This window comes from Ylistrum balloti, unplaced genomic scaffold (assembly GCF_031769215.1).
Source record: "Ylistrum balloti isolate Yb309-2 unplaced genomic scaffold, AGI_CSIRO_Ybal_v1 Utg370332, whole genome shotgun sequence".
Classification (NCBI taxonomy): Eukaryota; Metazoa; Mollusca; class Bivalvia; order Pectinida; family Pectinidae; genus Ylistrum; species Ylistrum balloti.
Genome location: NW_026782241.1, coordinates 1,461,107 through 1,475,419, shown reverse-complemented (window position 1 = coordinate 1,475,419; position 14,313 = coordinate 1,461,107). Strand labels below are relative to the sequence as shown.

The following is a 14,313-nucleotide window of genomic DNA, read 5'->3' as shown; positions in this document are numbered from 1 at the left end:
GCCCAGTGTACGTCCTGGCCCTGTAACTGCCCAGTGTACGTCCTGACCCTGTAACTGCCCCTTGTACGTCCTGGTACTGTAACTGTCCTTTGTATGTCCTGACCCTGTAACTGCCCAGTGTAAGTCCTGACCCTGTAACTACCCAGTGTACGTCCTGACCTGTAACTGTTACATGTGGATCCTTACACACTCGCCCTTTTTCCAGAGGTGTGATACTTTGAATTATTTTTAATTGTGATGCACTTACCTTGCCACATGATGAGGTTTGACAGGGTAATCTGTACCGAATCCGATCTCGTAGCTAAAGTTATGGTTGTTTTCCCCGAGAGCGTAATCTATCTGAGATAAGGCCCATGCTTTGTAGTCATTCCCGCCAATCCCGTCCTCAGCTGCCATCAGGGCCACGAAGGCGGCATTAGCTGATGGAGAAATATTCACACCGATGTTAAAATACAGATACGATATCATTAATTCACTAACTCGCCAGATAATTCACAAATGTCACATATAGTGATTGAATCTTTGAGGTCGTTGCTGGTGTCGGAAGTGATATGTTTTAAACCTTGCTAAATGTAACGATACCCGGACACGGAAGGAGTCACGAAGACGGAAACGTGCCAACAACCAAGTCAAGGCGTTATATGCGGTGTAATGATAACAAAGAAAGAGATACAAAGATGAGCTCCCAGCTCCCAGTTCCTAGTTCCTAGTGACGTTTTTCTCAAACTAGTTCCCAAACGGTTCTTTAACGGAACTTGGAACTTGGAACCAACTTCAGGCTTCCATACAAAGTGAGAACATCACCAATTTCGATTCTGTTTCAGACTTATAATTCTAAAAACCTTTTTCAGCGAATGTCATGTGAAACACACTCTTACAGTAATTTCCATTTCATGCAAGATTTATGAAACTGGATACGTATTTGAATTTTACCTGCCAGACACTTGGTGACATATTCTTCTATGTCAGGAACTCGTGCAACATATTCTATATAAAAATCAGGTCTCAAATAAAATCAATATATCAATGTTCTTATTTTAAAGCATTTGTCATATAATTCATATATTTTAATGTTTCGATGTGTTCCGGAAATTATTATTCATTAAAATTACAATATTTCACGTCTGTTCATTGTTGCTATGTATATACTGTACCTGCAAACGCCAGCGAGCCCCACTTGGCCCTGAACACAAGACCACACGGTGTGTATGGAACATTTCCACCAGGCATGTAGCTATGAAGGAAGTTCCTCACACTGGTTTTATACTGGGTCTCACTAGTCAGTTCCCAGAGTAAAATCTGGATAATGAAAATACTGTGTATTTCTGTACCGTTCCCATAGTACGTGATGATAATACAGTGTATTTCTGTACCGTTCCCATAGTACGTGATGATAATACAGTGTATTTCTGTACCGTTCCCATAGTACGTGATGATAATACAGTGTATTTCTGTATCGTTCCCATAGTACGTGATGATAATACAGTGTATTTCTGTACCGTTCCCATAGTACGTGATGATAATACAGTGTATTTCTGTACCGTTCCCATAGTACGTGATGATAATACAGTGTATTTCTGTACCGTTCCCATAGTACGTGATGATAATACAGTGTATTTCTGTACCGTTCCCATAGTACGTGATGATAATACAGTGTATTTCTGTACCGTTCCCATAGTACGTGATGATAATACAGTGTATTTCTGTACCGTTCCCATAGTACGTGATGATAATACAGTGTATTTCTGTACCGTTCCCATAGTACGTGATGATAATACAGTGTATTTCTGTACCGTTCCCATAGTACGTGATGATAATACAGTGTATTTCTGTACCGTTCCCATAGTACGTGATGATAATACAGTGTATTTCTGTACGTGATGATAATGCAGTGTATTTCTGTACCATTCCCATAGTACGTGATGATAATACAGTGTATTTCTGTACCGTTCCCATTGTAATATCTACGTGATGATAATACAGTGTATTTCTGTGTGATGATAATACAGTGTATTTCTGTACCGTTCCCATAGTACGTGATGATAATACAGTTTTCTGTGTCCCATAACGTGACAGTGTATTTCTGTATATAGTACGTGATGATAATACAGTGTATTTCTGTACCGTTCCCATAGTACGTGATATATCAGTGTATTTCTTATTTTAAAGCATTTGTCATATAATTCATATATTTTAATGTTTACGTGTGTTCCGTGTATTTATTATTCATAGTAAAATGATAATACAGTGTATTTCACGTACCGTTCCCATAGTACGTGATGATATATACTGTACCGTGTAGTACGTGATGATAATACAGTGTATTTCTGTACCGTTCCCATAGTACGTGATGATAATACAGTGTATTTCACCGTATGTAATACAGTGATTTCTGTATTCCCATAGTAGGCAGTGTATTTCTGTACCGTTCCCATAGTACGTGATGATAATACAGTGTATTTCTGTACCGTTCCCATAGTACGTGATGATAATACAGTGTATTTCTGTACCGTTCCCATAGTACGTGATGATAATGCAGTGTATTTCTGTACCATTCCCATAGTACGTGATGATAATACAGTGTATTTCTGTACCGTTCCCATTGTAATATCTACGTGATGATAATACAGTGTATTTCTGTGTCGTTCCCATAGTACGTGTTGATAATACAGTGTACCGTTCCCATAGTACGTGATGATAATACAGTGTATTTCTGTACCGTTCCCATAGTACGTGATGATAATACAGTGTATTTCTGTACCGTTCCCATAGTACGTGATGATAATACAGTGTATTTCTGTACCGTTCCCATAGTACGTGATGATAATACAGTGTATTTCTGTACCGTTCCCATAGTACGTGATGATAATACAGTGTATTTCTGTACCGTTCCCATAGTACGTGATGATAATACAGTGTATTTCTGTACCGTTCCCATAGTACGTGATGATAATACAGTGTATTTCTGTACCGTTCCCATAGTACGTGATGATAATACAGTGTATTTCTGTACCGTTCCCATAGTACGTGATGATAATACAGTGTATTTCTGTACCGTTCCCATAGTACGTGATGATAATACAGTGTATTTCTGTGTCGTTCCCATTGTAATATCTACGTGATGATAATACAGTGTATTTCTGTGTCGTTCCCATTGTAATATCTACGTGATGATAATACAGTGTATTTCTGTGTCGTTCCCGTAGTGATATCTACGTGATGATAATACAGTGTATTTCTGTGTCGTTCCCATAGTAATATCTACGTGATGATAATACAGTATATTTCTGTATCGTTCCCATAGTAATATCTACGTGATGATAATATATTGTATTTCTATATCGTTCCCATAGTAATATCTATGTGATGATAATACATTGTATTTCTGTATCGTTCCCATAGTAAGTAAGTAACTTTGTTTTTATACACTGACTCCGTCCATTCAAGGAATTGTGGGTTCAATGGGTACATTATCACCATCTGACAGTTTATACATAATAATATATGTCACTATAATTGGTCATATGTATGAACAGTTGATACAAAACTGGGTATATCGATCATGTCTATTGACAGTTTATCCAAAAAAATTGTTTGTCACCATGATGAATCGTTCTACTAACTTTATTATTGATGGAAGTTTGTAACAATGTTATCGAAATGACAACAGATGTTACAGATCGAAGTATGAATAAATATACTTGTTTGTTATAATCTAGGTATTAGATAGTGAGGAACCAAAATACATATCTATGGTGCAGTGTTATACTCACTTGACATGAGATTTGCTTGTCATCCCAGGAGAGCGCATACGCGGTGTCTGAATCGTAAAAATGTTTAGCGTCGACTAAATAATGGGTTTCGTTGGTGGCCTTGTATAACCAGGCTGCGGCGGTACACAATTCATCCTCATAGCCACTGGATCTGTGTGAAAACAGATGGACAGACAGGCCGTAGATATATGACAGATGGACAGACAGATAATAAAATGTGACAGATGGACAGACAGGCAGGCAGGCAAACAGACATACTGACAGACACACATACATACAAGCTGGCAGGCAGGCAGGCAGGGCAAGGTGGCAGACAGACAAACAGACATGCAGGCAGACAGCCTGAAAAACTGACAGACAGACAGACAGATACTTAACGTATATGTGACAGGTGCACAGAGAGACCATAATAATGCGATAGGTGGATACCAGGACAGATTACGTAACTGTGATAGTCAGAAACAAAACGGCGGACGCAAGAACAATCAGAAACAAGAATGAATCATGGACATATTTATGTGACAAACGACACAGACAAACAATTCCATACATTCTAAATATTGTTTCTTCAAACCATCCATTAAGAAGACTATTAACGTTCTGTCACATAATTTCACTTTTACAGAATAACATGACACTTTCTCAGACTTAAAATACATGTATGAGACGTTGGGTTTAGTATCCTATTAAAAATCCCATTTCTACTTAAGGAATTTGTTTGTCTGTCATAAAATAGAGCAATTTCCTTGGTTAGCTATTTCTCTGAACCTTTCAGTTTAACGGTCTCTTTTGTCAGCCCAAACGTTAAAGTCGGGAATACAAAGTGAGTTCTGGACAAAAGTGTTTGTACTCTAAAGCTGTCAGGAGCGCCTGGCGATAATTTGCAATATTCTAGAATAGCCGATTCCCTATTCAGGAAGAATTCGTCCCAATTCTGGCCAATTTTCGATGTCAATCTAATTTAGTTCATCAGAGAACGGCATAAACCATGTTGTTTTTGGGCTAGTAATTAGCCAAAGGGAGTGCCTTAATCTCAAAACTATAATCAGACTCAAAATGTAATCCTAACTTCGAACTAACTCTAACTCAAAATGTAATCCTAACTCCGAACTAACTCTAACTCAAAATGTAATCCTACCTCCGAACTAACTCTAACTCAAAATGTAATCCTAACTCCGAACTAACTCTAACTCAAAATGTAATCCTAACTCCGAACTAACTCTAACTCAAAATGTAATCCTAACTCCGAACTAACTCTAACTCATAATGTAATCCTAACACCGAACTAACTCTAATCATGATGTAATCCTAACTCCGAACTAACTCTAACTTAAAATGTAATCCTAACTCCGAACTAACTCTAACTCAAAATGTAATCCTAACTCCGAACTAACTCTAATCATAATGTAATCCTAACTCCGAACTAACTCTAACTCAAAATGTAATCCTAACTCCGAACTAACTCTAATCATGAATGAACTAACTCCATAATGTAATCCTAACCGAACTAACTCTAACTCATAATGTAATCCTAACTCCGAACTAACTCTAACTCAAAGTGTAATCCTAACTCCGAACTAACTCTAACTCAAAATGTAATCCTAACTCCGAACTAACTCTAACTCAAAATGTAATCCTAACTCCGAACTAACTCTAACTCAAAATGTAATCCTAACTCCGAACTAACTCTAACTCAAAATGTAATCCTTACTCCGAACTAACTCTAATCATAATGTAATCCTAACTCCGAACTAACTCTAACTCAAAATGTAATCCTAACTCCGAACTAACTCTAACTCAAAATGTAATCCTAACTCCGAACTAACTCTAACTCAAAGTGTAATCCTAACTCCGAACTAACTCTAACTTAAAATGTAATCCTAACTCCGAACTAACTCTAACTCAAAATGTAATCCTAACTCCGAACTAACTCTAACTCAAAATGTAATAATAACTCCAAACTAACTCTTACTCAAAATGTAATCCTAACTCAAAACCGTACTTTTAAGTCAAAATTGCAACTCTTTATCAAGTGTAATGCAAACTAAAAAAACTAGCTCTTACTCAAACTATAACTACATCACATAACTCAAAACTAATTTTTACTCAAAATTTACTCCTATCTCAAAATTAACTCTTACTCGAAATGCAATGCTTCATCAAGACTGTAACTTTTACTCAAAATTCAATCCTAACTCAAAATTTCAACTCTTAATCAAAATTATACTCCAAACTCAAAACAAACCCTGACTCAAAATGCAATCCGAACTCGGAAATGACTCAAACTGTTTCCCTTATTCAAAACTGTTATCCTTAGAAACTCAAAACAATAGCAACAACAACATGCAGGAGAGAAAATGTAAACGTTGTTGAGACTCTGTTGAGACAATATCGCTTTCGTTTTATAAAACTTTGACTTCATCCGTGTTGCAGCTTCTTCTCCTTCGACCTGGTTCCCTAATTACTGAACTTACGCATAAAACTCGTGAACGTCCTGCACGCTATCGGAATATTTTCCTCTGTGAGTCTTGGCGAAGACATAAAGAGATCTGCTCGCCGTCAGCAATGTATTGGCGTAGGCAGTATCTACAAACAAAAAGTGACGTCAACATTTTTCGCCACGTGATACTCTGGTGAGAGCATTGTAGCTTGGCTTAAATTGAAATAGCGTTTAACTGTCTAATTCTACTTAAATGTGATAAGCCATCACATGCAAAAAAACCTTAAAAACCACAAAACAACAGAATTTTCATTTTGCGAATTCGGAAAGGAAATTAAACAATAAAACATGAAAAAGTTTTTTATTTGATTTAGAAATTGCTACCTTGGATATTATACAATAAAACATTGCTAATTTTCTGATTACAAATGCTATTTTGGCATCCATAGTACACACAAACCCAGTGAGGTCTGATACATCAAGAAATAAAAAAAATCAAATTAGACCAAAAATGATAGGAGCTTTTGCTTTTTATCTTGACTTTACAATTAAATTATATCTTATATTTGTTAGATGTGTTTCATTGGGTCGCACGCTTAGTCACAGCTTTTAACATCGGAATGTTATCTTTCAATACACTTTTTCATTAACTAATTGCAGTAGGAAGTGTTTTGTTATTTCATTATTCATATGCATTCCAACGATTACAGACCAAGACCTATTATTTCAGGTGATAATGAGTGTTAAATGTTTCAATAGCAATTTGGGCATTGGATTAATGTTTTCCTGTGTGCAATTCTCAGTTTTAATAGTAACATCGCCCAACATCTATAAGGAAAGCACGCCACAGTCAGGATAGACACGGTTGTTGGCCTGTCGTCCTTTGTCAAATTTAGATCTACCTAGTCTATGTACTGAAATGGAAGCTCCAGATACGCACAGCGCCATACCTCTTTGTTTTTAAATATTTGGTGCTTCGCTGTTTGTTCAGTATATCTTTGAAAATTCTTCTTAGATAAAAAAATATCTTGAATTTTTTCGATTTAACTACATGTAAATTACGTGTATTGCTTACTTACCAGTTTTGATTTGTAAATGTGAATTTGAAATTAGTATGTCTGTCTATCTGTCTGAACAAGCTAAAACAGTCCATTTCATCTTCATATAAGTTTGATAACTTGTGTCCAATCCCATTCTATAAATTTAATGCAAATAAAATCAAATATACATGTTTATGTATAGAAAACGAGGCCCTACCCATTAATAATAATAAGAAGAAGAAGGAGGAGGAGGAGGAGGAGGAGGAGAGGAGGAGGAGGAGGAGGAGGAGGAGAGGAGGAGGAGGAGGAGGAGGAGAAGGAGCTTCTGATCGACCTGGCCTTGACAGCTACAGTGATACCTTTTCTTTGGAAAGCGATCGAACCAGCTGCCATCGCTGCAGCTGTCTCCCCTGCAACGTCACTTCCGGGTTTATGCGCATTGACTTTATACGTTGGTCTGTTCGGATTCATGTCTTCCGGTCTGCCCCAGTAATCATGGCCTAAGTGCCCATTTCCACACTACAGGAAATTAATACGTGTTAAAGCATATAAAAATCCAATCACATCAAGAAATAAGTGGAGATATGTGAAGACTTGTCGACTGAAATAGGAATTTCAGTAATTCACGTCCTATTAGCGCATACATGCACTTTAATCGTTTTGATATGTTTCAATCTCGTGTAAGGTGTACATATATAGTTAGTGTTGGGTAATTTATCTTCATTGCAGGATGTGCACTATAAGTAATAGACAGTGAAGCCAACGGTTTAACAGGAAAAACTATGGAATGCTGACATGCAATCTCTCCTTCGTCCTGATTTTACCTTTTTAAACTTCTGAATGTCGTCATTCTATTCTGATACACATACAAGGCTTCCCTGTGCTTTTAGAAACACTTTAAACAATTAGAAGTTTCAGCAACGTTACTTGTCATAGAATACATAAAACGTTCATGGAATCGGTCTTGAAAGCATTGCTGTCATTCGCTAGTAATTAGATAATATTGTCTCTTTATTTTCTGACACGATTCTAAAAGTTTAACATAAGAATATATAAGACTGGAGATACTGAAGCATGCTTGATAACAACTTGTGTATATGGTAAAGGACACATGACAAAGCTTACGTATGCATGTAGCCTTGTGTCTACATCAAATCTTGACAAACAGTTTCCTGTTATTTGCTTTATTCTTCTGCATTTAACATTTTATCTGTATCCACCTGTATGTACATTATTTACCTGCCTTGAAAATACCTACCTGTACGTAAAGTGTGTTTATACTTGGCTTCCAACACTTTAGGAAGTAGTCAAGCGGCCATTTTATGCTGTCATACATGTTGTCTAGTTGTCCTGCAGACTGATAGGCGTCCGGCCACCGAATGAGACCCCATACAAGCAGTGTAGTGGTGGACGCCATCGGGAAATTAAACTTAATTAGGTCGCCAGCTAAAAAAAATTGGCAAAATTGTGATTGTGATAAAGATACATAAAATACGTTTTTCTCTGTGGATAAAATTTGCCAAACAAAAACCATCAAAATACAGGAATAGATGGTGACTAAAACGTATTTGTTACCACTCTCTTCTTAAAGTATGATGGATTATTTGATTTAGCTAAGGTTCAGTAGATGTTAGGTGGTTGATTGGTGTTCAAAGTTTTTCCAATTGAAACAATGAAGGCTGGTCACATTATCAGTGAAAATCACCACTCAATTATAACGGAAATCAATTCATGACTATTTGTAGTCAATGATACAAAGTTAATGTTGGTGTTTCATAGAGGTAAAGAGGTAAATATCTGTAGTCAATGATACAATGCCGAGGTTGGTGTATCATAGAGGTAAGTATTTGTAGTCAATGATACAAAATCAATGTTGGTGTATCATAGAGGTGTGTATTTGTAGTCAATGATACAAATTTAATGTTGGTGTATCATAGAGGTGTGTATTTGTAGTCAATGATACAAAATCAATGTTGGTGTATCATAGAGGTGTGTATTTGTAGTCAATGATACAAATTTAATGTTGGTGTATCATAGAGGTGTGTATTTGTAGTCAATGATACAAAATCAATGTTGGTGTATCATAGAGGTGAGTTATGTAGTCAATGATACAAATTTAATGTTAGTGTATCACAGAAGTCAGTATATGTAGCCTCAATGATACAATGCCGAGGTTGGAGTATCACAGAGGCGAACATTTGTAGTCAATGATACAAAATCAATGTGGTTGTATCATAAAGGTAAGTATTTGTAGTCAATGATACAAGCCAAACTTAGTGTGTCATAGAGGTGAGTATTTGTAGTCAATGGTACAAAGTCAATGTTGGTGTATCATAGAGGTGAGTTATGTAGTCAATGATACAAATTTAATGTTAGTGTATCACAGAAGTCAGTATATGTAGCCTCAATGATACAATGCCGAGGTTGGAGTATCACAGAGGCGAACATTTGTAGTCAATGATACAAAATCAATGTGGTTGTATCATAAAGGTAAGTATTTGTAGTCAATGATACAAGCCAAACTTAGTTTGTCATAGAGGTGAGTATTTGTAGTCAATAGTACAAGCCAAACTTAGTGTGTCATAGAGGTGAGTATTTGTAGTCAATGGTACAAAGTCAATGTTGGTGTATCATAGAGGTGAGTTATGTAGTCAATGATACAAATTTAATGTTAGTGTATCACAGAAGTCAGTATATGTAGCCTCAATGATACAATGCCGAGGTTGGAGTATCACAGAGGCGAACATTTGTAGTCAATGATACAAAATCAATGTGGTTGTATCATAAAGGTAAGTATTTGTAGTCAATGATACAAGCCAAACTTAGTTTGTCATAGAGGTGAGTATTTGTAGTCAATGATACAAAGCCAAACTTAGTTTGTCATAGAGGTGAGTGTTTGTAGTCAATGATACAAAGTCAATGTGGTTGTATCATAGAGGTGTGTATTTGTAGTCAATGATACAAAGTCAATGTTGTTGTATCATAGAGGTGTGTATTTGTAGTCAATGATACAAAGTCAATGTTGTTGTATCATAGAGGTGAGTATTTGTAGTCAATGGTACAAAGCCAAACTTAGTGTATTACAGAGATAAACAGATTATTGGTAACCTTCAGGACATCTTGATACAAGATGGTTCGATGATATTTCCCATATTTCCAGAAATCGCAGCTAATTTATACAAAATGGCGAAAATCTGCAATACCTTCATTTTATCTCAGATTAAAATTGATGAAAACCAGCGGATATTAAATGACCTGTTACAACATACATAAACAAGCAAATGACCGGAAGCGCACATATCATTTTATATATGATACTATACTTATATATGATAATTTTTTCCAGCCGTTGACGCATTTACGGAACGGTCTGGGAATAGAATAACACGATTGATTGTGGTAGATATATATAAGTATAACGTAACTCTTATTCCAGTGTATAAAACTATATACAAAAGGACAAGACGATATTGAATAACATTTTTCGAAGACATGGTCTTCCATTTTGAAAATAATACTACCATATTACATGTCGTTATTGATGACTTAATCGTATGAAAGGCAGACATTGTAGATTTTAGATAGATTTATCAAAATGAAACAAGGAAAAACATTATTGAATATATATAAAAAAATCTATAGATACAGGAATTTTAAAAGCATCATTAAAATGACTTATCATCTCTATCGTCTGGTGATATCACCGGTCTTGATATCAACCATATTAAAAAAGAGAAATATTTGTTATAAAGAAGGTTTGGTTTACATTGTAGACTGTTATGACATAGAGTCGTCGTGTGATGTAATAGATGGAGATTAAAATCCAGCTTACCATCATACCATCCACCAGTCAAATCAGTGTGAACGTCGTGTCCGTCCTGGAGAGCGGAGTCACCCCTCCATGGAATAGGGTTGTTAGCCGGAAGTTTGCCTGACCGTTGCGCGGCGTAAAATAGTATTGACAAACGCATGGCTTCCGCGTAATCGTATTTTGTGTTTAGAGCTGAAAACGTTAACAATTTATTTTGAAGTTTTGTTTTCATCATGAAGGAACTACATTGTGCATGTAAATAACAATTTCATAGTTATGTTATACATATTTGTTTCATAATTACAATGAAAAAAAAAAAGATAATGACAAACCATTTACAGAATGGTTGGATGAGCCCTGTGTTGTGGGTCCTGGTGGAGGTGAAGCTGTCGACTGACTTCCTCCCATTGTTACTTCCGTTATGGTAACAGTTCCGGTCGGGGCCTGGTCACCAACCATAGTCCCGGTGAAATCTACAGTTAGCGAGCTATTGGCCGTAATATTTCCGTCCCATCGGACATTTTGAACAACATAATCACGATGATCACTGCTTGACGACAAGACTATGGCCTTGAAAATCTAAACAAAACGAACAATTAGTCATCATGTCGCTTGAACATCCTCAGTTGTACTCACACGGAAAAGACGGAAAGGAAACGTATTGTTAAAATAAACAAAAGCTGTCTGGGACAAAATACATGTGCAGGGTTAAGGTTAAGTTAAGGATTATCATATTAGAATTGATGTCGCTGAACAGCTAAAAGATGTTGATACTTATGAAGTTTAGGAATCCAATATGAACGAGGGAGGTCCGTATCCTTATTATTAATACACAACCTTAATGATTGCAAAAGTGAAACATTTGCCAGTATTTCTCCTGTATAAAAATTGTATAATGTACAGGTTTCCTTCTTTATATAGCAAGGGCTAGAATTATCTGAAGGAAATAACAGGGATATATCTGCTTTGGTAGTATGCTGGAATGTTAGCAGACTTCTGATGTAAAATATTGTTGATGCAAACTCAACTTTCATAAATTGTCGGGTTGCTGGAGGATCACGGCTACCCATACGAACGGTTTAAAAAGCCTGATTTGTGCCACATTTTAATAACTTCCAAAATCTCCAAGCTAGTTTAAGGTAACCAGGTAAAGAAATGTGCTACCATTAAAAATGGTCGGTCTGTTTGTTTTTATCTGATTTTAGGAGTAGGGGAGATAAATCTGTTATTACTCTCACTTGTAAGTCCTCTACTATTTCAATATTTTTCATAGTTTAACAGAAAAAAAACCCCACACATTTCGCTGTTTTTATTTGATATTTCAGATACCATAATTGACATCTTTTCCTAATCATTTGGATTAAGTTAACGAAAAATTGTCCCTGTTTCCCAAGTCTTTTTATGTATTATGTAAATAAGGAAGCAACACTTCAGCTCAGCAATTATTCATTCAAAACTAGTTCAATTAGCTTTGGTACATGCAGGCTTGGCTTAATCAATTATTTCCTTATTAAGACACTGTCGGCCATTGAAAACTTATCATCGAAAACGCCCAGAAACAGAGAGGCTCTGGTTTTGTTCCCCCCCCCCCCCCAAAAAAAAAAAATCATATATTTTTATTTCGTACACGTGTACGCCACTTCCTGAATTAATTAAAACCGACGCAAAATAACATCTTTATGTTGTTGAATATAAAGTGGCTTCCTTTTACAGATCTAAAGTGACACTCTTCTTTTCTTAGTTCATCAAAGCTGTGTATTGTAGCGAAGTGTAAACTACATTGTAATTGATTTAAGATCACGTTTCCGGTGGTAGTTCAGACGAAAAATTTAAAATTAAATTTAAGATTTGATAAAAACGAAAGGGATTGATTACTAACTTTCGATAATAAGGATTTTTGATATGACATTCGAAACGAAATAAACGAAAAGAAGCATACAGAAAAAAAATTCTGACGAGGAAAAAAATGATTTTCATTTCATTAAAGTTATATTTGCTTATCAATAAGATAGACAGCCAAAAATAGCTCATTTTGTATCTCACTCAATAAATATATCTGGGTTTTTATCACAAGGGGTTCTTAATTTCTGTTCTTACTAGTATTAGTGAAGACATCTATGTAAGATTATGTTCAGCAAGCTGATATTGTAACAATAACAGCATGCGATGTTAATGTAAAAGTGTAATAGTAGGACACCACTTTAAATGGACCCCACGAGACCTTAAATGTATGGTAACTGACGGATGAACGAGTCTTTCACCTTATCGTCATTGTTTTTAGAGTAATTGATAGCGAAGCATAGCATTTCTCACAAAAGGTTATCTTCGCTGTGGTGCGATATTTCAAACAGTTCTAGAAAATATCAGAAGATTTTTCCAATCTTGCACTAAAAGGGTTCACGGTGAAATGTATGTTTTTTTTGTAGAATGAGTGGTGAGTCTCGTATTTTAAAAAAATTCAGTAGTTCAGTAGTGCAAAATTACAGTGCAAAGCTACGTTGTACAATACCGTGTCTAAATTCAACATGAACCGAAATCAGTAATAAATTCATATCATAACATACACTCGTACGATAACACGTAAAATGTTTGATACTTGGTATAGCTTATATCTAGTCGCTTTGGTCCTTTAATGTGTAAATGAGATGTCCAACGCACATTAAACTTCACACACAAAACAATTCCTGTTTTTAAACAGATATTGAATTTTCAAATTTATAACAATTTCATATATACAGCTGATACTTACAAAATAGGTTGTAGAAAATCTAAAATAAATTTCATATTTTTGTATGATTGGATAATTCCCAAGAACATGTCTAATACGCATGCGTATTCTGAACTGTGCCACCATTCGAACGAGTTAAAACGTGGCATGCAGGTTAAGACAAACCCCGAGGATTAAAAGTCCATTAGCAATGTCTACCGTCTGTAATCTACGATACCTTTTAAAAATGTTCAGAATTAGACACAATAAAGCCAAGTGAATTCAACTGCATTTTAAAGCAGTTTCATCCATTTAGGACGCATCACTGATAACAAGGGCCTAAACTGTGAAGACAAGGGAAGCAACTGAGGAAGATCCAAACTGGTCGAAATAAATATCAAAATCAGTTGGGGAATCACCCCGAAATTCAACAAATTTCAAAATTATATTTGCAGCTAATATAAACTTAAGGGGTCGCAGAACCCGTCCCCCAAATAAAAAACTAAACAAACAAACTAACAAACAAACAAACAAACAAACAA

The 14,313-nt window shown here is 35.8% G+C and overlaps 1 protein-coding gene across 1 annotated transcript in view; it reads right to left on the bottom strand.

Moving 5' to 3' along the window:
- Positions 1 to 14,313, bottom strand: part of LOC132553521 (uncharacterized) — a 41,884-nt gene that overhangs the window by 23,773 nt on the left and 3,798 nt on the right. The window contains exons 2-9 of the mRNA XM_060217768.1: positions 11,397 to 11,643; positions 11,086 to 11,256; positions 8,512 to 8,699; positions 7,613 to 7,772; positions 6,248 to 6,359; positions 3,774 to 3,924; positions 1,155 to 1,299; positions 248 to 419 (exon numbers count right to left, since the gene is read on the bottom strand). Coding sequence (XP_060073751.1) covers positions 248 to 419; positions 1,155 to 1,299; positions 3,774 to 3,924; positions 6,248 to 6,359; positions 7,613 to 7,772; positions 8,512 to 8,699; positions 11,086 to 11,256; positions 11,397 to 11,643 — 1,346 coding nt within the window. The remainder of the gene's footprint in view (positions 1 to 247; positions 420 to 1,154; positions 1,300 to 3,773; positions 3,925 to 6,247; positions 6,360 to 7,612; positions 7,773 to 8,511; positions 8,700 to 11,085; positions 11,257 to 11,396; positions 11,644 to 14,313) is intronic.